The sequence below is a fragment of the Haliotis rubra genome, unplaced genomic scaffold (genome assembly GCF_003918875.1).
Source record: "Haliotis rubra isolate DU_JTF1 unplaced genomic scaffold, ASM391887v1 Scf315, whole genome shotgun sequence".
Classification (NCBI taxonomy): Eukaryota; Metazoa; Mollusca; class Gastropoda; order Lepetellida; family Haliotidae; genus Haliotis; species Haliotis rubra.
This window is the reverse complement of record NW_025766986.1, coordinates 169,431-194,619: the sequence shown is the minus strand read 5'-3', so window position 1 is coordinate 194,619 and position 25,189 is coordinate 169,431. Positions and strand designations below refer to the sequence as shown.

Sequence of the window (25,189 nt, the reverse complement as noted above, 5' to 3'; positions counted from 1 at the left end):
AGTCTAGTGGTTAAAGCGTTGACTCATCACGCCGAAGACCCGGGTTCGAATCCCCACATGGGTACAACGTGTGAAGCCCATTTCTGGTGTTCCCCGCCGTGATGTTGCTGGAATATTGCTAAAAGTGGCGTAAAGCCAACTCAGTCAGCAGTCAGTAATGCAAGGAACACGCTACTATGGGTCAATGGAGGTTTAAACATTGACTTCGAAAAATTATGTTCCTCATAATAAAGTCCCATCCACAAGTTCTCTCCCTTGTATTTTGTATCATTTGTAAATTCTTATGGGAACAGTTGTATTAAACAAACTTAGCTTTACGACTATATAGATCTATGTTAAGATTGGAGTGGTTTGAAGTAATGAAGCAAATACTCTGAAACTCCTGTAAAGAAGTTGCCATCCATATCATTTGTACAAAGCCCCTTGGTGCAGTTCTACAAACCATTAGCGTTACGCTGTCGTAAGCCCATATTAAAGTACTGGAGTTAAAATTCCTTAATGCATTGTATCATGACATCTTTTAACATAAGGTCAATGCAATTGTTAAAATGAATACCATGTCAAACTCTTCTACAAATGTTATGCAGTATTTGCTATGCAACGATTCTGAATACAGTTGATATAAACCATCAACTAAATTGATGTCTACTCCTAAGATTTAAAAGATTTTAACTTAATGTCTGGGCTTCATGAATATTACATAATTTGAGTGAAATATCTCATAATCTCAGCAAAATGAGTATTTTCCTAAACTTGATTTGAATTAATGGCCACCAGAGTGTCATACTACTATCCCAAAAACATATAGAAAATGTAAATAGAAGGAGAAATTTGTAGATGCTAAGCAATGATATCGTTCATTAGTATTTCCCAATGACGCTATCAATGAGTTTATCAAGTGGTTTGAAGATGAAATTACAATATTAGAGACACAGTTCTGTTTTTATATTCATCTGTAACTGCAAACAATTTAAAATTCTGTTGAATCCTATTAAGTAAAATCATTTAAATAAAGCTTATCTAGATGTGTCACAGCATGATAGCCTAGAGGTTAAAGCATCTGCTTATTAAGCAACAGATCTGAGTTTGATTCCCTATCTGGGTATAATATGAAAAGCCACGTTCTGGTTTTGACAAGATACTACTTGAATATTGCTAAATTTTGCTAAAACCGTTGCAAAACCATAATCACATCAAACCATTGCTAACCATTTGTTCATGCAGAGTGATGAATAATGGCTTCAAAATTGACTTCATCCTAATAAAGAATATCAGAAATGTTGCCTATCAGACTTTTCTTAAGCTTTCATTAAATTTCATGATACTTTTCTGAATAAATGTTTCTTCATTATTTTCACAAAATCATATCACACACTGGAATAGAAACTAGTGCTAATAATGATGACAAGATGGATTACAAAATATACATTTGAAAAACATTTAAATGCAGAAGATATTACTTTAATAATCAGTAAAGTGTCTTATGTCTCCAAAGGACATTGATAAAGATTCAACTTTCCAACAGCTTTATCCAAGAAGAAGGTCATGCATCACCGGTCTGAAACATTACACGAGAACTCCCGAAATGGATACAATAACAAGTTTAACTCTCGAGGACAAAATGTCAATTTTCAAACTGAATACACAGTTGAAACAAAAGAGAGAACTAACTGCTGGCAACACAAACACGTAATTCAATTGACAGAAAAAGGATTTGTAGCGTCGTTTTGCCGTGCATAGAACATTGATCGTAATGTCATTGGTGCAATAATCATTGAGTGAAACATCATTAGTGCAATGAACTTTGATTGAAACATCATTGGTGCATTGAACATTGAAACATCATTAGTGCATTGAACTTTGATTGAAACATCATTGGTGCATTGAACTTTGATTGAAACATAATTAGTGCATTGAACTTTGAAACATCATTAGTGCATTGAACTTTGATTGAAACAGCATTGGTGCATTGAACATTGAAACATCTTTGGTGCAATGAACATTGAAACATCATTGGCGCAGTAAACATGGCTGCAACATCATTAGTGCACTTTGACATGTACGCGTTAACTTAAGTGATCATGAGTATTTTGTGCCATTGCTTTGATGCAACGACATATTTCAGCATTTAAGTGGTGATAGTAGTGTTGATGTGCAGCACTATCAGTGAATTGGGTGGGTGGTAGCAGACAAGATGTCGAGGGGAAGAACTGGAGGTGCTAATAACCCTTACACAAGATCTGGAAGTGCTGTATTAACCTGGATGACCTCGACAGGTGGCCACACGTAGTTCCAGATAATGATGATGCTGACCCTATACAGTCAGGTAGGGTGCCTGGTGCTGGAGCCAGCCAGGTACACCTACTGCTGGCACTGGTCGTTCACAAACAGCTATACTTCTACAGCTCTGTACAACTACTCCTGTCAGCCAGGCATGGTGGTGGAGCTTGGGGGTGGGGAATCGTGGTGGAGCCTGAGGTGGAGCCTGATGTGGAGCCTGCTAGGAGCCTCAGAGGCAGGCCACACAAAGATTCCTGAAGGTCCCAGTCTGTACCACTCAAGCCTATTTTTCATACTGGGTCGATGGGGTAGCCTCATGGTTAAAGCGTTCACTCATCACGCCGAAGGCCCGGGTTCGATTCCCCACATGGGTACAATGTGTGAAGCCCATTTCGTGTATCCCCGCTGTGATATTGCTGGAATATTGTTAAACGTGGAGTAAAACCCAACGCACTACTTCTCATATTCCACAATCATTGCTCACGTTTGCTAACTTCATATATACATATATCAGATATTTAGAGCTGAAACATAATTATCAAGCAAAGCAAAATGTATCAATATTCTTGATTGTGTAGTATTATTTGTCAACAAAATTAGCACTCACAATGACTTGCATCAAAACAATGGCAAGCCATAAATGTACTTAATCTGATTTTGAACACCTACTATTATACATAATACAACTGACACATCACTTCAACATGGTGGAGTGATTGGGACTTAGTGCAGATTAGGATTAATGATTTATCACATTCCAAAATGAAGTAAAATGGAATTAAGTGTAAAATAACATTATTGGTGCTTACATAACCTTCATAAATGTAAATCTGCTTTTATAATTGTAGCTCACATTTGACTTCATATCTTTTCATGAAAGTAGACCCAGGTTAGAACTAATCTTCAGTTACTTGTTGTAAGAGGCAACTAATGGGATCGGGTGGTCAGGCTTGCTGACTTGGTTCACACATCGTATCCCAATTGAGCAGATTGATGCTCATGCTGTTGCTCACTGGATTGTCTGGTCCAGACTCGACTATTTTCAGACCACTGCAATATAGCTGGAATATTGCTGAGTGCAGCGTAAAACTTAACTCACTCACTCATTTCCTGAAAGTAATGCATACAATATTGAGATCTCCGACACTGATAATCCACAGAAAGTGCACACTTCAGAATCTGACTTCAGACAATATCACTAACTCATAAACATCCAATTTCTAAACATGACAGACAATCCATCGTTACGTAGACATTTTCCCAAATCAAATATTTTTCCCTACAACATAATCCCATCTCAGACCAGCCATCTTTAACTTGTCAGAGCATATCTGTCACCCTCAACCCATCAAACCCTATCACTTTCAGTAATTATTTATCTTCCCATAAGAATTTCTATTTCCAGATTGGCAAACAATAAGTTATCATGATCTCCACAGATGTTTCCCTCCTATCAATAACTCAATAACATCATGGCTGAAGCAGCCATCTTTATTTAGACACCAACAACCCTGCTGCATCTGGGTAAATATTGTTGTAATTCATGTCAATATCCACCCAATCAAAGGAAACCTGTCAACGATCTGTTTGAGTGCAGCCGTCATAACACATTCAGCAACTATTTACGACAATCATAATCCCTTTATTCCTCCACTTCCTGGTGCTCATTTTCTTCGTCTGAGAATTCAGACATCCCTTCGTGTGTTCCGATGTGCATCGGAACAACCAGGATACTGCCAAGAACGTCAAGATATGTAATCCTATGACATCAAATTACCCACTTAACCACACCTGACTTGCGCATCAGATTTTAAGTGAAGACTAATTTTAAATTTCGTCTTACAGATGTTTGAATTATTTATACAAAGTATTTCTTACAAACAGGTAGGCATTAAAATAAAAGATAAATGTTTGTAATGGATCAGTTTGATGTTAATTTCTTTAACAAATCTCTTGAAAATAACTAAAAGCAAAAAACAAATTTCGCAAATACAAAAATGGCCTGGCCTTGTGAAAGAAAGATGCTTAGTGAAACTGACTGCTTTGCAAGAGTTGTGGAGACTTCTGCTTTGTAGGCAGAGCTAGGGTCTGTACAAATACATATCCTATCTACTGCTGCTGCCAGTGGTGTGATAGTGGGTGCCACGTGATGATGCCATTGATATCACATGCTTGCATGATATCATGACCTATCTGTTGATATTTTCACACATGCTTTAAAAAACCCAACCGAACCCACACTCGCCTATGATAGCAGTAGTTTTTCTCGACACCTTGATCCAGGGTGACAAAAATAAATTGGGAAAATTAAGTAAAAATACAACCACAACCCATTAAATGATAAAACCATCACAAAATAACCCTTAATTTATTGCCTATTTTTTATACTAACAGGTTTAGAATACCTGATAAAGTCATATCTGTTAAATAGGGGAGCCATATTTACAAGAAGTTGACATGATTCGTCAAGTATAATTTGAATTATACAATTTGCTTTCCAGCGATACACTTTTAACGACTGATTGTCAACTGTTAAGGTAAATAAGTCATTAAAAAAAAACATGACACGTGAATAAAAGTTCAAATATATCACAATGCTATTTTCCTGCCAACACTAATGGTCGAAAGATCTTTCCTTAGATACCCTTCTAACGACTGATCGTCAACTGTTAAAGTACATAAGTCGTTAAAAAAAATATGACAGATGCATAAAAGTTCAAATATATCACAATGCTACTTTCCTGCCAACACTAATGGTCGAAGGACAAGGAGAACCATCATAAGCATGTGGATGGACTCTCAGCATTAAAACCTTTCTGCGAGTACAAACAGAAACGGTAATCCTCTAAATCCAAAAATAACAAATCAGAGACGCTGTAACTCAATGCGAGCACAGATAAACCATGAAATGATAAAGTTCTGGCATAGAAAAAGAAAAAGAAAAGATTGGAACATAGCAAGTCATGTACATGCTGCAACTGTTTGACTGAAACATGAGGAAAGTCACCCATGGGACGACTCCGCATGGAAATTAAGAACTTGTTCGTTATCAATGTACCAGCTAAACCAAGATAATTAGATAAATTAGAGGAATTCAAGTTGTCATGCTGTGTTGTGATAAACTTCGTAAATTCAAGAAACCAGAAAGGGGAATTGGTAACTTGTGAACTGGTGTAGGAGAGGTCTCTAACCAAATGACTTATAAGATATTTCAGAATGCAGGTCTGTCTGTTGACTTGAGGTGCATGGTGTTTCTTTAAGATGTAATCGCTGAAAGATAATGTGATGAAAGTACCGGATGAAAGTCAAGTCTCCCACTCTGGGTTTCCAAAACATGGCCAATGAGTACTCTCTGTCAATGTTTAATTAAGAACTACTGAAAAAATAGTTGTGAGATCTTTACCGTCACTACACTCCATCCCAGTAAACATGAAAACACATGATAAACAAAATAAATAATGAAGCCACTGTATTTTTAGGTCTTGTTTAATCTTTTGGGTTGTGTTACTGTCATCTTATTTAAGAGTATGTTTTAACATTACGGAAATATATAAAAATATTTGTATTTTGACCAAGACAATTTAAAATAAATAAATTCTACATTTTTCTTTCATGTTGAAACAATATACATCAGCAATGTCATGATGCTAACATTTAAGTTAAATTTAAGCATGGGTGTAATTAGCATTTCATCAACATGTACAAAACAGAAAAGTCTTGTTGTAAAAATCTGCTCAAATGATCATAAACCTTGAAGGATTTCTCATGAAGAGCAAACAGGTGTCGCTAATGAACATTTTCTTTACTTTTTAACGAACAGTTTATCTAAATGTGCGAACTCAGGACAAATATTGCATATCCGTTGATTATCTTAGAAAAACATTTCTATAGACTAATTTGCACTTCATAAATTGTGTGTAAACATTCTCACTACAGGCTGTGCACCTGTTCACTGTTTTCTACCAATGTGACATTTTGCATTAATTCCACGTTAAAATAGACAAGTATGTATAGCTGATGGGCAAAATGTCAACATTCTACTCCCTGTTGTAGTCTGTTATCTTCTCAGTGTTTACAATTATATGTCCTAAAGCAAATTGTTAGGTTTTATATTTGTTCAAATATCCATTGATGACACGAAAGGTCAGAAAAATGTTGGAAAACACCAGCCTGTGCAATTTATCAAGCAAGAAAAGAGTTTAATTCTTTTTAATAAAGTTGATTTAACAAATTTCCACAGAATTTATTGTTGTTTGATTTTAACTTCTGGATATCATAACTGAGTATTCCAATGCTTGCAGTGACAAGTTTGATAGATTGTACTGGTTTTGTTACAAAGATCAATTCAACTATTTTTAATTATCATGTGAACATTTCCCCTTCCGACTAAGCGGTTTTGACCACGGGCCGAAACAAATTCCATGGGTGTAAAACACAAAATAAAGGTGAAAACTATGAAAGGATCAGTTGACAATTAGAAACACCAGAAATCATATGATAAGTTCTCTGGTAAACACATTTGTTTCAGATCATATCGGATCAATCCAGAACAAGTTTAATCTTGTCATTTAGTCACAAATAAATCACAGAAACAATGAATATGCAGTGATAAAACATTAAAAAAGTTGAGAAGTTGACCAAAATACTGATAATGTAACTGCACTTCTGACATTGTGCCTGTCTGTCACAGATACTATTAACCTGTGCACTATCAATCAACACAATATCCCTGGCTGAGACGTCTGTTGATTATTCCCATTATCACCAAGTCACCATGATGACAATTCCATCAGCTCAGCACCGCTATCTGCACAATGTAAGCATGCTGGAAATGCACCTGTTTATTCAACCCTATAATGACGACAAGCACATAATGCTGTTGACAGTTTCATTACAATTTAATTTATATAACTGTCTCATCAAAGACAGAAATGACCTCTAAAACTGCCTAGCTAAACTAAAATTGTTCAGTTGTGTGTAAAATCAATGTTTTTTTGCATTCAAAGTGGCACCTACGCGTGAGCTGGCCTTAAAGTTTCTGACTGTCTAAAGATTTTGGATAATTAGAATGGATCTCTTTCTTGCAACACTTTCTAAAGGTTACGTCAAGTTTCTGTCACCAACAAAAGTCTGATTGAACTGGTTAGGAGGGTCCAGTGACATTATTTTGAAAATGATTTTAAAGATAATGAACATTTGCAAACAGAATCATACATATTTAAAGATGCTTTCACACCTACTGACTACTGTGTCCAATGTGGAGAATCGGTTTTCACTAATGGAACCACTCATTATACAGAAAGAGTCATTTGCAAACTCATAAAACACGTCATTTGCATTCACAATATGCATCCATTTACTTCATTCACATAATGCTGCCATCAGTCAGTTTTTCTCATGAATTTTCATAACTTAAAAAACAATGATTACATAATGCTATTTTTGTTGCGGTCTAATCAGACCTAGGAATTCACTGGGCATTCTGAAACAAGTAAATCTGACCAGCTATTGGTTGTTATGCAAAGTAATAGAGATGTCATATAGCAACGATAACGTGGTTTAATTAGGAGAAATCGCTTGATTTACACATTTTTATGATTTCTCAAAGAAGAATTGTTTTACATTGTGCTGCATTGTTCTGAATGCATTGTTGCCTTTCACTGTTCCACATGCATTGTTGGCTTTCATTGTTTCACATGCATTGTTGCCTTTCATTGTTTCACATGTATTGTTGCCTTTCATTGTTTCACATGTATTGTTGCCTTTCATTGTTTCACATGTATTGTTGCCTTTCATTGTTCCACTTGTATTGCTGCCTTTCATTGTTCCACATGCATTGTTGCCTTTCATTGTTTCACTTGTATTGTTGCCTTTCATTGTTCCACATGCATTGTTGCCTTTCATTGTTCCACTTGTATTGTTGCCTTTCATTGTTCCACATGCATTGTTGCCTTTCATTGTTCCACTTGTATTGTTCCACATGCATTGTTGCCTTTCATTGTTTCCACATGCATTGTTGCCTTTCATTGTTCCACATGTATTGTTGCCTTTCATTGTTTCACATGCATTGTTGCCTTTCATTGTTTCACATGTATTGTTGGCTTTCATTGTTCCGCATGCATTGTTGCCTTTCATTGTTTCACATGCATTGTTGCCTTTCATTGTTTCACATGTATTGTTGCCTTTCATTGTTCCACTTGTATTGTTGCCTTTCATTGTTCCCTGCAATTTTCTACATGCAATGTTCTCCTGCATTGTTAAACTTGCATTGTTCCACATGCACTGTTGCCCTCCATTGTTCCAAATGCACTGTGTTATATTGAAGAGTCTGATTGGTTGAGACATGTTACTTGATAACCTTCCTTAGACACTGGTCATGACTCTCAGAACATGTCCTGCCCTATCAGACAGCAGGTGATTGGGCAACCAGGTGAGAAGACAGGTGTTATAAACACACAGGAAACATAAAACACTGGCTGGAATTTGTTCCTCAACAAAACTTAGAAACCTAGCAACATTTCTCATTACTATGAAAGAAAATCATGTATGTTTTATAGTTTGGGCGTTGCCATAGTTCAGCAATAAGTACTCATTTCTATATAAATGCTTTATTTCCTTGTTGACGACTGAGTGAAAATAAAACCCTGCAGAATCAGACAAACCAAATCACCTCCTAAAGTTTCTCTTATCCTTTTTCCTATAAAGACATCACATTTTCAATATAACATTGGCTAGGCACATGAAGACTGAGATAGTCTCCTTTCATGAAAGAGTTTACTGGCACTGAATTGGGCTGTTTATTTTATACATGGGTAACTCAATATCTGCAAACCAAAGCAAAACTATTAACTATGTCTCAGATATGTAGTAGAAAATTCGTGATAATCGGTTGATTCCGGGAAGTAACAGGATCAATAAGCCCTGAAGTGGCTAGTTGGTTCTACTTCTGTCATCAATAGATTTTATTGATTTCTTCGACATAGTGAGTGAGTGAGTGAGTTTAGTTTTACGCCGCTTTTAGCAATATTCCAGCAATATCACGGCGGGGGACACCAGAAATGGGCTTAACACATTGTACCCACGTGGGGAATCGAACCCGGGTTTTCGGCGTGACGAGCGAACGCTTTAACCACTAGGCTACCCCACCGCCCCTCTTCGACATAAAACCTTGTTATAGTCGATATATAATTTCTGTATATTTTTTCATAATGGACTATAGTAGCCCCAGTTTTAACTGATGCAAACTGCATGACCAGAATTGCCAGTGAATTCCTGTCTCAGAACTAACAGATTTGAGTGATATATCTGACTTGAAACAACTTTATGGTTGAGGTATAACTTTTGTGTAATTCTAAATTACAACCAATAATTGTTTCAGTTTTACCCTTTAAAATGCACGTTCACTACAGCCAGAGAATTGCTGGCCAAGAATCAACAGCAACAGCAATGGCAGCAGCAACGGCAACAGCATGACATCATACAGTTCAAAGTATTCCCTCTTGCTGAGTGAGTGAGTGAGCGAGTGAGTGAGTTTAGTTTTATTAGTAATATTATTACTAACAGCATGAGCATCAATCTATGTAATTTTGGAAGATCTCGAGCAATATGTTCACAAAGTGATCATGGCACTGAGATTATTTAATCACTGATAGTTTAACATTGACCTGGAATAAGTGTAGTGCTAACATCACATCATGGAGAGAGTGAGTGAGTTTTGTTTTACGCCGTTGGTTGGGGACACCAGAAATAGGCTTCACACATTGTACCCATAGGGGAATCGAACCCAAGTCTTTGGCATGATGAGTGAAAGCTTTAACCACTAGGCTACCCCACTGCCCCACACATCATTGAAGTGAGCCTTGACGAGTCTGTCACCCAGACACAAGAGAATAAATTAAATATGTGTTTGACTCAAGTCTAGAAGGATAAGACAAGTCTTAACAAGATACTACACTTCTGGGATGAAATGTCAGTCTAGGCCCTGATGGTCAAAACCAATCCCTCTTCCTCGCCGGGTCTACCTGGACCACGTTCAACGAACTGATCTCAGTGCACCGTTATCAGAGGTCTATATTTCAAGTATAAGAATAACGACAGTTGCTGCACTAAGATGTTGATGAGGAACAAGGACATGTGCTCACCCCCTCCATTCCCTTGCTTCATCTTTCCATCAAGCATGACATGGTGACACAGAGATGCTCTCATCTGCACATTTCTCAATCAACCTGTCGCTCATTTCCCCTCAAACATGTCTCCCTTTCTTCATCAGCCCCTCTCATCTGCATCTACTCACATCCAGACAAGGGGTATTATATCTTGCATTCATGTCTGACTACGTGATACGTGATTGAACAGAAGCATCACTCGAAATGATGGTGAGGTCGACTGCCAACACTTTCCCTAATTGGCCAATACGTTTTACTACACTATATTTGTGTTTGTGGAGTAAAAAAACTCATTTTCATTCCCTTTCACAACTTTGCCAACAATATGTCAAAACTGATATCACCATCATCAAAGAGTGCCTGTAGGTTAATCAACCTTGTACTTTTTATAGACCCGGATGAACCACAGTTAGAATGCTCCGGTCTACGCCATCCATGACTATCATTACAGTGGTTTTGACGAATATGTGATAAATGTGTTCTTTTCAAAATATTTTGTCAAGCATGTCATGTTTTGTATGTACGAAACACTCCTCTTGTTGATCAGCAGGACTGATACGAGAGATAGCGCTGCTACCATCACGAGATGGTGCTATCAAGACTCCTCACATCACCTTAAACACAATCAGGATTGTCGTAACACATTTACAGATCACTGATGATAACTGGTTAAAAAGAACATTGCAATTGTGTGGTGGGCTACCTAAGATCCTGTGAAGTAATCCATGCTGGGATTGGTTGATTGGCTTTCTGGTCCCCATTGTCATTACGACACAGACGTGTGGGGGTACAGACAGGTGTTACTGGGTGCAGGATGTTTGTGGGGGCTTGGGGGGTGTGTATTTGTGGGAGGGAGTGTGTATTTGTGGGGCAGGGAGTGGTGTATTTGTGGGGCAGGGAGTGGTGTATTTGAGGGGGATGGAAGTGGTGAATTTCTAGGGCTGAGAGTGGTTTACCTATGGGGCTTGGAGTGCTGTATCCGTAGGGCTGCGAGGGGTGTACTTGAGGGGGCTTGAAGTGGTGTATTTGTGTGGCTTGGAGTGATGTATTTATGGGATCAGTGAGGGGTGTATTTGAGGGGGCTGGAAGTGGTGAATTTGTAGGGCTGGGAGTGGTGAATTTGTAGGGCTGGGAGTGGTGAATTTGTAGGGCTGGGAGTGGTGTATCTGTTGAGAGCGGTGTATTTGTGGTGCTTGAAGTGGCATTTTTATGGGTATCAGTGAGGGGTGTATTTGAGGGGGGCCGGTGAATTTGTAGAGCTAGGAGTGGTGTATCTGTGGGTCTGGGAGTGGTGTATTTATGGGACTGCGAGCGGTGTGTCTGTGGGTTGGGGGGTTGGGGTGTTTGGGGTTTTTTGGTTTTTTTTATTTGTGGGGCTAGGAGTGGTGTATCTGTGGGGCTGGGAGTAGAGTATTTATTGGACTGGGAGCAGTGTATCTGTAGGTCTGGGAGTGGTGTACAGCCTGGTCTTGGAGCAGTGTATCTGTGGGTCTTGGAGCAGTGTATCTGTGGGTCTTGGAGCGGTGTATCTGTGGGTCTTGGAGCAGTGTATCTGTGGGTCTTGGAGCGGTGTATCTGTGGGTCTTGGAGCGGTGTATCTGTGGGTCTTGGAGCAGTGTATCTGTGGGTGATGGGCTTGTATTTGAGGGAGCAGGTATTTGGGTGTTTATACAGCCTGGAGTTACTGAGACTTGCACTGATAAGCCTCAAAGATAAAACTAAAAATAAGAGTACATATTAACATATTTGCTCTTCAACGGACCTAAATATATGCGTAATCCACCTTTGGTAAACATCCTCAATGATCACAAAATCAGGACCAGTTTCTAAAAATGAACAGTGAAAAGTCATAGTGCATCTATTTTCCAAATTAAAACCAATATCCAAAGCAATTCCAAAACAATTATTTTGAATCTAAACATCTGAATACACAACATATAATTCCAAACATACGGTCTACCTCACGAAACAAGTGATTCTATCTAAGTAATCAAGCAGAACTCACTAGCTCACAACAGACTTGCTACTTTAGAAAACGTCATCAGGACCCAATAAACTACCAACTGTGCATGTCAGAACCATTTCGACCTTGTTTCAAATAATTAACGAACAGTTTGGAATCAATTGTGATTGCTAGACAATGTTGATGCATCCCAAACTATTAGTGTCTTGTATTCAGGAAATGAACATGGCAAAGCTTTTGGCTGTATCGTGTATGGGGATAAAATCAGTCATTACACAACGAAAGATACCAGAAAAGACAACTTCAATTAAACAAATTAAGTTTTTCTTTGGTGGTAGGTTTTTCTTCTTATCCACTATGTCAACACAGGTGAAGCAGATCAATTTGAGAAACTAGACAAAAGGAGCTGTGAATTAGTGATCATTCGATCGTAATTAATTTCTAAATGATGCCGCTGTCTCTTCCATTTCATTGATAATTCAGAGAAATTAACAAGTTGTCTTTGATCATGTTGATTAATCAGTTTGTGCAAGTTGTCAGTATTGGCACACACCCAAAAACAAGTGCTATTGCACCACAAAAGAAAATGTACAAACACAATAACCAAAGTTTGTAGGACTACATTGACAACAATATTGCTCTTTATTAAAATATGGCACACTGGCAAAAACTGACAATGACATCCAGAGAAAACTATAAGGAAGTGTGTATTCAAATAACCAACAAGCCACCCAACCAACTAACTTGCCAACCAACCAACAAGCCAACCAACCAACAAGCCAACCAACCAACCAGCCTTCCATCCAACCAACCTACTAACCAACCAACCAACATGTCTACCAGCCAACCAACCAACCAACAAGCCAACCAACCAACCAGCCTTCCACACAACCAACCTACTAACCAACCAACCAACCATCTACCAGCCAACCAACCAACCAACCACCCTTCCACACAACCAACCTACTAACCAACCAACCAACATGTCTACCAGCCAACCAACCAACAAGCCAACCAATCAACCAGCCTTCCATCCAACCAACCTACTAACCAACCAACCAACCTATCTACCAGCCAACCAACAAGCCAACCAATCAACCAGTCTTCCACCCAACCAACCTACTAACCAACCAGCCAACACGTCTACCAGCCAACTAACCAAGCCTACCTACCAACCAATCACTTACCAACAAGCCAACCAATCAACCAGCCTTCCATCCAACCAACCTACTAACCAACCAACCAACCAACATGTCTACCAGCCAACCAACCAATCAACAAGCCAACCAATCAACCTACTAACCAACCAACCAACATGTCTACCAGCCAACCAACCAATCAACAAGCCAACCAATCAACCTACTAACCAACCAGCCAACATGTCTACAAGCCAACTAACCAAGCCTACCTACTAACCAATCACTAACCAACTAACCAACCAATCAACCATCCTTCTACCCAACCAACCTACTAACCAACATGTGTACCTACCAACCAACCACCAACCAACTAACCAACCAAAGAACCAGTCAGCCTACCTGCCAACCAGCCAACCAACAAGAAAACTAATCAAGCAAAGTTTGTCTAAACATATTCATGTCAGAGTGACCTACAGTCAATGTACATACATTCAGAAGTCACATTCACCACAAAAACTTTTGCAATTAAGCACTTTCAATTAGCTGCAACAAATACAGGTCAATGACCAACGCACAGGTAGTTCAAGCAGGTCATAAGACGCTCTCTGTACCACAGCTCGGTGGACGCAGACACCGGTCCGCCCTACATATATTCACTGTCTCATTCACTGCAAGCAGTAAAACACATTTCATTGATGATTGATAGACCAAAGCTCTGCCAACCTGTGCTATCAAATCAATGAATACAAAACGCTGTGGACCATTGGACTGGATTATCATCGCCCACAGTGACCTAAAATCAATCTTCGTAATTTGGGTTAAGTAAACAGCAATGGCTGATCCAATTTGATCTCCCTATGATAATCGCATGGTAGTGTATTTCATATTAACCATTACATAATAAACTATATTCATTGCTAACAACATTTGTAATGCAGATGCAGCTGTAACCAACATTTCAATACTAATTGCATATTTTGTGCATCAATTATTTATGTTTTAATAACCTAACCATCGCCCAGTCCATGAAGAGCCTACATCCAATGCAACATTCCACCTGCTATAGCCTCTTGTGAAGGGCAGACATTTCTAAAGGTAAAGCAAATAAAACGATTACCATCCTGTTTTTTTACCTACAGACATCTGTAGTTTTATATAAATGGCTGTAACCTGAATCCCCAGTTGAGCTGACACTATATCTTAGACAGGACAGGCTAGACAGAACAGTTGATACTTAGTTTAGAAAAGCACTGCATGGCATTCATTACAAAGTAAACAGAGAATCTATATGCATGATATTTATTACAAAAACATATTGAATCTAAAACTGACAGAGCATCAATCAAACACATGCAAAGCACCAAGTGCTGTTCAAATAAACGAATTCCTTCAATAAAACCTGTGATATTTCAGGCAGCCATAGATATGATAAAAGAATGCATAAAAATACTAGACATGATTTTGCTTCCGATGCATAAACCCTAACTTGCATCCATGCAAATCCAAAATAATATATAAATATACATAATAACCCCAGAATTCAGCAACTTGGTTATGTATGACTACTAAAATAGGCCACCCATGCAGATCTCATTGAATGACACATCAAGCAGACTCTCTTCAGATAGAGCTTGTGTTGACATACCTGGTTAAATAGGACAGACAGGGTCTCAGAACATGCTCCCCTCTGTGTACATACTCACACACAGATATACACATATATGTGCACATCTCCATGTCGTGACTATATGTGGCAATGTTCCGTACCAACAGCCTTCGCAAGGAAAGCTGTGTGAGACTTTCAGTTTGTGATCACAATGAAGCCAGCTCCAAATTACTTTGACAATGTTGTACAGACAATTATATTATTTGTACTCAAAGGAAAAGTGCAGACACATACTTCTTAATTGAAAAAATAGTTTTGCAAATTTCTTTTAAAAATTCCTAGCCTTTAAGTCTTTCTCTTGTGAGCAGTGCATTTACACTATTCCAAATATATTTCATGTATTTATTATCAGTAGCTACTTGTTCTTCTCTTCGGGTCAAATCATTCATTTCTTCAGTAACTAAAATAGACCTCAAGTAGTTCAGAAAGGTTTTTTAAATTGACTAATCAAAGAAATCTATGATTAGTACATGTAAAGTTTTCTCTACATGGAAGAAAGTCCTCAGTTTCACAATTATATGTAGTGCGCATGAAGATTAAAAATGTCTCCTACACTGATAGTATTTGTCTATAACTTTATAATAAATGAATTAATTTTATGACAAACTTAATTATGTTTTTTGTATGATATGACACCACAACACCAACACACAACCAGTCTTGATCGACCACAAAAACAACAGAAGACAAAACAGTCGCGATGACATACCAGGTCACTAAAGGTCAAGCATGTCCTGCCCCGCCCACAGCATGAGGAAAAGACAACATGAATTTACATGACTTGGTCTTACTAAAATTGAGTCATTCTTTGAAGCAAGAATAAAAATATGTTCTGATCCCCTATTAGTCTGTCGTACCGACCCTGAAGCAAATATATCCAAGAAAGCCCACGCAAGTCTAGAAAATGTGGCAAGTCTAGATTTCCTCAGCTTCTGAAAATGAAGAAAGTCTCAGGGCTCCTTTTCATTATATTTCATTTTTGTTTTACTATGAACTTTTTTCAGTAAAATATGTTCATTTCAGAGACTAGTTGTTAGTCTAATCTCTTATTTGCAGCTACAGATAAAGATTAGCCAATCAATGTACTTGTGCATCTTCAGGGCAGATTAGCCAATCAAATGTACTAATACATCTCCTGGGCAGTAATGATTAATTTACGTTAATCACGCGACAGGTTACAGATTTTCTGAGATCTACTTTAAACCTCTCCACCCACTCACAGCCTAGTCCATGCCCAAGGGCCGAATGAAAGTGTTCCGTGAGTACACCTGGGCCATATTCTGATACAGACTATACTGCGACACCCAGCATGAATGAACTTGTATACAAGTTGACACAGACTGGAGGACACTAGAAACCAACATGGTCTATACCATTGTCCTAGACCAACCACAAACCTTCACAAACATGCACACAATATCACCCTACCCCTTGGATCTAACACAGTTCTGCATCAACGATTTCATGCATATAAACCATATAGGTAATTAAATGTACATACAAAATTATACAGTAACATTTTAAAATCATTTTTAGCAAAAACATATTTCATGTGAATATTATTTTACATTTTTTTCCCCTTACCACAACAAACTGGCATATGAATACACTGAATATAAAATATGCACAGAGAGAGAAAAAAAAGAGAAGGAGAAATTTCTTAATGCATGAAATTACCATGTCAATTTTATGAAAACATGATTAGCTTTCTTGCAAGGCCATAACTATAAAAAATATATAATAAGTGAATATTCAAAAATTCCTTCAATAAAAATATTGAAAAAAATTATCAAAGAAATCTCACTGATGCTGTTCATCTTTCAGTAGGAAATCAGATTTTCATGAGCAACTGTTTTGGGTAAAACTGGCCCTTGTTGAAGAGGGAGGTGATGGGTCATGAAGAGCAAGTTGAATTAATCAATGGCAGCCATTCATTCTGCCATATCGAGGACAGATGCAAGAATAATGTTCTGCATGACTGAGCATTACGGCAGACAAAGTTTAAAACTCTGAATTATTCATGCCAGGAATCCATCTCGACCGTTTTGCAAGTCTCTTTCTTAATGCTTGGACAACTTTTGATTCTGAAGATTATATTTGAGATTGGTCCGATGACGTTCTTGATAGGCCGATCACTTAATGTTACTATGACGGCCAAGCTTTGCATGAAGGTCGTTCTCTAATGTGGGGTCGGGAGGGTAATTCTGATGGATTGTTTATGACATAAATCTAAATCAATGGCATATGATACTCTTCTATCAGAACTAATCATGTCGTAATCACAGTATGATACTGAAAGAGAAGGCGAGTTTCCAGACTATGAAGAATCCCTAGGGCTGTGTATGGTGTCAATTCAGATGTCAGACACTTGTATCATATAGGTAGAATGACATACTCATATGTTATATATAATTTATAACACGTTTTGACATGAGGTAACAGCAAGAGATACTTTCCGTGTGTAACATTGACGTTTTTCCACAGATAGCAGGCTATCTCAAATAACCACGGCTCATAACAAGACATATCACACTTGTGTACCTAGTATATCCTCATCATTTAGGAATGATGATTCTATTTTTAATACATATAACAATTAATTTGAAATAAGCACGTCATGTCATCTGAAACATTTGATACTGACATTAAATGATGCAGACAAGATGACTCTAGGTTGGATGAGGAAGACTATTCTCAGCACTGCCTACACAGTCTTTGGCACGCCTACGTTTAAAATCTGAACAAAATCTGATTGCACTTTTTCATCTAGTCTGTCTCTCAGTCCCTGAACCATATTATTTCCCCTATAGCCTGGCCCTCCCCATGCTGAAGCCCTAAATGAAGCAAGTCTAGACTTCCTCAGGTTCAGGCTCTGAATCTCCCATCTCACTGGGGCTCCTTTTCAATATAAATTGGTTTATTTGATACTATCAAAATTATATATATTCAGAGACTAAGCGTTAGCCTTTTTTCCATCCAACTCACATTTCTTTCCCATTTTGACCAGGGACTTGTTGCGACTTTGTCCATGTACAGTGCCTTGTATGTCGAGACAACAATCAACACATCTACAAATTTAATTCACATCACATTCCAAGGACACACAAAATACAACCCTGCTTCAGCAACAATTGTCTTGTTTTCATCTGAATCACTGATGAGAAGTGGAACTCAGATATTGCCCAATAAAATGCAACAAGTCTTCAGAATGGTCTAACACCATGTTTACAAATACACTTGTACATGTGCACAGACTTCAAAACAACCCCTGCTGTTGACAACCTTGAAACTGACTTGACATGTTTCAATGCTTCCACTCCTCTTCTTGTCAATCCGGTTGGGAGTTGCTCATTTAGCTGCAGGTAATATGCAATTTACCTGTCACTTTTTCCCTTACCTGTGATAACTCGTCAACACTTGAGCACGGGATACCCATCCTACATACTGCATCCTCAATTGCAACAAGGTCTCTAAATGGACCTAAACTTCACATGGATGAAAATAATGGCATAATTACAGTTTTGATGTTTTGTTACCATGTAATGTTTTTTGAGAACGTTTCATCTATTTATTGCTTGAAAACAAACCTACTTTTATAAAGACCTTAAAATAGAATTTGCAAAAGAGTTGCTAATATTATTTCCTAATATTCTTTTATGAAGATTACAATAGTGTTATTTTTGTTTTGTTTGGTGGGGAAGTATGTTTATCCTTTTGTTTGAAAGCCTAGTTTTGTTTAGCCTTGACTTAATGGATTCAAGGGTATATAAAAGCGACTTAATAACATCTGGTTATTTCCAAATAACCTTCATAGAGTCGGCACACAAACAGCACCTGTCTAAGCCAGGTAAATTTTTTTGTAAATTTTAATTTCCCTACTGGCGACAATTTATTGTCTTGAAAATATCACAATCATTCCTTAAACAGACCTGACTGAAACTATTTCATTTCAGAACCTAAAAACAAAGTAGCATGATAAAAACAAACTAAATGCTTAGTGAGTGAGTGAGGTTTTATGCCGCTCTTAGCAATATTTTAGCAATATCATGGCAGGGGAAACCAGAAACATGCTTCACACATTGTACCCAACGAACCTGGGTCTTCGACATGACGAGCGACCGCTTTAAACAATTGGCTACCCCATCACCCCAAATGTTTATTGAAACCAAGGTACAAATCCAAGCTTTTGTTGAAGAAACATGTGTCTAAACGGACTGATAGACGAGGATTTTAAACTATCCGAATTTATCAAACACAAACCTACTTGACAAGATTCGAAAGATTTAGAAAGGACAGCAACAAATCAAATGTCATATTAAACAGGAAATGCTAGCAAAAACTGCTGGTCGGTTGTACTAGTAATCTCAGTGGATCCACATCCAGTTGGTAAAGCTAACAAAACTAAAGTATGGGAAATTACTTCTCAAAGTCAGGCTTCAAAATTCAAATAAATGGTCCAAGAAACATCTCACAAAGTCACATACAAATAAACCCAAGAGCCACATTTATGACCATAAAAAATAAATTGTCTGTTCAATCATCCTTTTTTTGGGGGACAAAATTCATAAATTCAAAATTTCTTACCACGTCAAGGGTTTCCTTCTTTGAGTGACATTAGAACTTGGCGCCATGAACAACACAGAAAGTGCTATGGATATACAACTTCTTATTAGCATATGAGCTACTAACTCTTGCATCATTTGCTTGATAACGGTGTTAGTAGCTACACCGAAACATCGCTCATATTAATTATAAAGAAGTTGTATATCCATTAAACCCTTCCTGTTGTACTTCAAGGGTTGTAACTGTAGCACAATCGCTGAAGTGTCTTGCAAACATTTAAGACAGTTAAGCAACTGTGAACCTTTCTGATATACATAATAGCTCTCCTCCATTACGGAAACATTTTTCTTGTTAAAATCCAAAGAGCTTTCACACCTTCGCTATTGTAATCAACAAGTGGGTGCAAGGAATGCAGTTTTTCACCTGAGAGTAATGTTTCACTGAATGAAAACAAACAGGAGCATCTCTTTAAAATTGCAATATTCAATTCAATTAAACTGAATGATATTCAGGAACTGACGGTCTGAATAAATTTCATGAATACATTTGGGGCGCCTGCCATTTTAAATCTGATGAGAATTTCCAGAACTTGTGAAAAAAAAGATGGTTGCAAAAAATTAAAATGTCAAAACATCTGAAGATCATTTAGATGGAAACCATTTATCACACTTCTGTAACTACTTACTGACTTGTAAGAGATGTTTACGACAAAATAACAAAACATTAAATACCAAACGATGTCTCCCAATGCGAAATACATGTCCGTCCATCAACATGAATCATGTGTCAACAAATTAAAACCCATCAACCGGTGCAGCTACTTTTGCAACCATTTGCCACCCTCTGGTTTGATGAAAAGCAACCGACAAACACAAACAAACACTATGCAGCCTGTTGCTAGTATTGTACACACAAAGTATATCAATTCCAAGATCAAGATGGTTGCCAGCAAGTTGGGCCAACACTTAACCCTTGATAAGATTGGCTGATATGGTTTCTGAGAAACAGCAGGAACGCCTGGTCTGGGAGGAAAAGCGGAGGCTACCAAGGTACTGCAACAACACTTCTGAGAAATGGTGGAACTGTTGGATTAAACTAACGCAAGCTGCAGTCGCTGTAAAAATCTTGCTGCAAGGCCTGCCTGATGAAAACATCTCTGTCATTCTGGCTAAGAACATGTCTAGGTTGACAATAGTGCCAGTCTTTCATAAGAGTGAGTAAAGTTTTATGCCGCTTTTAGCAATATTCCAGCAATATTATGGCAGGTGACACCAGAAATGGGCTTCATACATTGTACCCATGGGGGAATCAAACCTGTGTCTTCAGAGCAACGAGCGAACGGCTTTAACCACTAGACTACCCCACCGCCCCCTCTTTCATAAGAACAAATGTTGATACTCTTTATCCACCAGAAGCAGAGTGAGTGAGTGAGTGAGTGAGTGAGTGAGTGAGTGAATATAATTCTTGCCATCTGACCATCACCAAATGTTGAATACCTACACATACTCAACACCACCATTTCCAATTGTGAATATTTGCCGACTCATCCTGGTACTTCACTAATGACGACACACTTTAAAAAGCCAAATCTGACCAATGACACGAACATCGTAACTTCCTCAATATAAGGCCACACCGGAGTCATCAAAGTGTAACAAAGAGGTTTGTCTTGACTAACCTATACCCACAATGAAAGCCCCTTATCAAAAAGAATTTAAACATTTTTAAGAATGTTAAAAAACCTAAGATCAATATTTGTTTATCATGATTGCCATAAATATAACAACATCAAGCGTTTTTTTTTCTCATTCTTAAGTTTTATGTGACATTGTTAACATTCTAAATTGAATCTCTTATCAAATAAAACTGATTAAAAGTATGTCGGATGTATGACGACATGCAAAGAATGTGCCTGATGCAATGGTCATATATTCTGATAAGATTTTTTCCCACTCTTTAACACTCTAAATTCGGTGTTATCTAAAAAATTAAATATTTGAAAAATGTCTAATGTTTGACTACAGATCATGTTCTAATTCTTTTCATTAATGGTGATAAATATAGACTAGCAAATCCAGAAATAAAGTGTCACTACACAAAGATAAAACTCAAGAAAGACATTCTTTAAATGTTGAACAAACACAAATTGTCACCACACTTGGGATTAGAAAGTCCTGCCAACGACAAACCTTTCTTCTCGTCAAGTACCCTGTTAAAGAGTCTATGTCCTTGAGGTCTTAGAAACACCTACGCTCACTATGTTAACTATGCTGAATTACCTGACAGGTATGCACCATACAGGAATATCAGGACATGTATTTGAAGATTGTGAACGCCACAAGCAATTTAGCACACTGAATGGCCATAGTTCTCAATGAGATAGTCACTGATAAAATCATTCAGCTATGAGTCACATGACCACCACCCAGTACAATAACGGTACAGGGTGGGCGTAGAGGATGATTGGACACACCCACCATTGACAGACCCGGCATGAGGATCTTGGGTGTGATTGAATAACAAGGTCATGCTCACAAAATGATCACGTGAACCACATTCCTTAAATTTTTCAACTTTCCGTTGAGGTTTAATGACTTTTTAATAGATACACCTACAGGGTTATTTTAAGATTGTACACATACATGTGGTGCTTGCATGTTGTTTATCAATGCACTGAGCAATATTCCAGCCCCCATATAATTGAGTGAGTGAGTGAGTGAGTGCGTTTTACGCCACACTGAGCAATATTCCAGCCCCCATATAATTGAGTGAGTGAGTGAGTGAGTGAGTGCGTTTTACGCCGCACTCAGCAATATTCCAGCAATATGGCGTCTGTCTGTAAAAAATCAAGTCTGGACCAGACAATCCAGTGATCAACAGCATGAGCATCGAACTACGCAATTGGGATACGAGACATGGAAATAGAAAAACAAACACTATACTACACAGTCCCAAATGACTGAATTGTGTTGTGATGTATAACATATTGCAGTAACATCATCATTGCCTCTGAACATAACTGAAGTTAGCATACCTTATATTTGTGAGGGTATGCTCAACTCCCTGAGGAGTATATAATATATATTACTCAAAAGGAGTTGAGGAATTGTTTTTTAAATGCCAAACAGATGTATAGCAGTAAGTAATGATGCTCACTACATATGCATTTGTCAACAATATTCCGGAAAACCATTTGATAATCAGGGCAGTTAGGTTGCCTAGTGGTAAATTGTTTACTAGTCATGCACAGGGCACAGCTGGTACCATGTTGTTCTGATATTGATGAGATTTAATTTGTTTTATTTAATTTTCTGTAACTTTTTTCACTGAAATCATCTCTGAGGACTTTGAAAGATTTGATTTGCAAAAGTCTGCAATGAACATTCCAATGCTAATTGATTGGCTGAATCTACCCTGCTTGATTACATATGTACTCGGTGTTGAGTTCTTCCTGCCAGGCAGACGCTGCATCAGGGGATTCCTTCATCAGGCGCTGGTCGACTAAATCCACGACTTTACGTCCCCACATTAAATTGACTGCGGATTTATGATCACTGTACACCCAGAGCATCATCCAATGTGTGACATTTCTAATTTCTCAAATTACATGGTTCTATAGATCAGGAGGTTATGAACGTCAGACATGAGCAGACGTCAGTTCCACTCATTCCTGAAGTGACAGTTGGTAATAAAATGTGCACCGATGAAGGGATTTATTTGAGCATTTCAGTTTGAGTGCAAAGCCAAATGTTCTGTAATTAGGCAGTTACACAAGATGTCTTTTTACATTGCTGTCACCCTATGCTTGTCTGATTGATGCCATTCAAAGTAAAGATTATTAGGGTGGTTAACTTTGATTTTTTTTGCATTAGAGAATTTATTTCTCAAATATGTTTTAGATAATTATTTTTTGTCAGAACTGGTTGCAAAGCCTACTAAGAGAATAGTGCAAGTTGAAACCCAACCCTTCCAATTCTTAGATGGGAAAAGGCACTAAAGAGTCATGGCAGCAGTTGTATGGAAGTTGATGAAACATGGAAAATCATTCTCCTTTATCGTCTGTCGTACATAAACACAAAGGTTGCATCACTTGTGTCCCCAGCAACATCTCATAGTGCATATGGTAAGAAGCAACACATACACAGGTCACAAAGGTCATTGCTCATAATATCAATCACTGGTTTATCCAGATTCAATTATGGGGAGACGGGTGAAGATCCGGGTTAGTATTGATCTTCAGTAACCCATGCTTGTCGTAAGAGGCGACTAATTGGATCGGGTGTTCAGGCTCGCTGACTTGGTTGATACATGTCATTGAAACTAAACTCACTCCCTCACAATTTCCATGTGAAAGCTGAAAAAATGGGTTCAGTTCTCAAATGGGAACAATTGGTGTTCATCACCACAAGATGCCTAAATAGTGTTGAAAGAATAACGATGCCAAACTCACTCACATATTGCAATAACAAAGGGAGATAATTGAGGTCTAGTTTGTTGATCGTCCTGTGGTCAGGTCAGTGTCTATTATCTTTTAACTATCTCGCAGACAGCAAGAAGGCGGCATGTAAGAATCCAATCATTTCAATTATACTGAAATATTCATTGTGCGACCAGATTGATTTGTAGAGATACAAGCTAGGACGAACCATGATGGCTGCAGTATGAATTATCAATACTCGCAACGAACCTGTGTCCATCATGTAGGATGAAATACTACTAAACTCTACACGTCCGACGCTGTGACATTCCCAGAATCTAACTTTGGCACCGTAAATGGACAGACAATAGACCGTGGATTACAAGTCATCATCAATATTTCATGTGGTATGGTTCCACGTAAAGAGGTTACATTAAACATTGCTGATGCGGCAGTTTTCTGCCGGGATTGCATTGCAGACTTCGTAAACCTTTATATTCTGAATTAGGTCAGGTGGTCGCCTTGTGGTCAGAGCATTTGCCGGTCATGCTGAAGAATTAGGTTTCATTCCTCACATGGACAACAACAACAACAACAACAACAACAACAACAACAACAACAACAATACAGATCTATGTTATGCTGTCAGTGCTCTTAAGCATGCTCAAATGCTACATTAATACCAAAGGCAGTAGGTTAGCCTAGTGTTTAATGCATTTGCTTGTCTCAACCGAAGGCCTGGGTTTGATTCCCCTATCTGAAGCCAATTTCTGGAGTCTCCTGCCATGATATTGCTGGAATATTGCTAAAAGTGGTGTAAAACCACTCACATTATTACTTGGACAGTGATGTATCAGTGTACATTTATTTTCATTCTCAGCTCCTTGGGGAGTATACAACAGTGATATCAACATCTCATGCTACCAGGTACTCACTTATTGCAGCATACAAAGTGTGCAATATTTCTGGAATTCTGCCAAAAGCAGTGTTCAACCT

General features: G+C 38.0%; 1 protein-coding gene across 5 annotated transcripts in view; it reads right to left on the bottom strand.

Annotated features, from left to right (window-relative positions):
- LOC124283410 (pro-neuregulin-2, membrane-bound isoform-like) overlaps window positions 1-25,189 on the bottom strand; it is a 145,336-nt gene that overhangs the window by 64,991 nt on the left and 55,156 nt on the right. The window contains exon 1 of one of the 5 annotated variants that reach the window (XM_046719466.1): window positions 18,199-18,486. The exons of the other annotated variants lie outside the window; for them this stretch is intronic. Coding sequence (XP_046575422.1) covers window positions 18,199-18,211 — 13 coding nt within the window. The 5' untranslated portion in view covers window positions 18,212-18,486. Of the gene's footprint in view, window positions 1-18,198; window positions 18,487-25,189 lie in introns of those variants that run through there. 5 annotated transcript variants of the gene reach the window in all.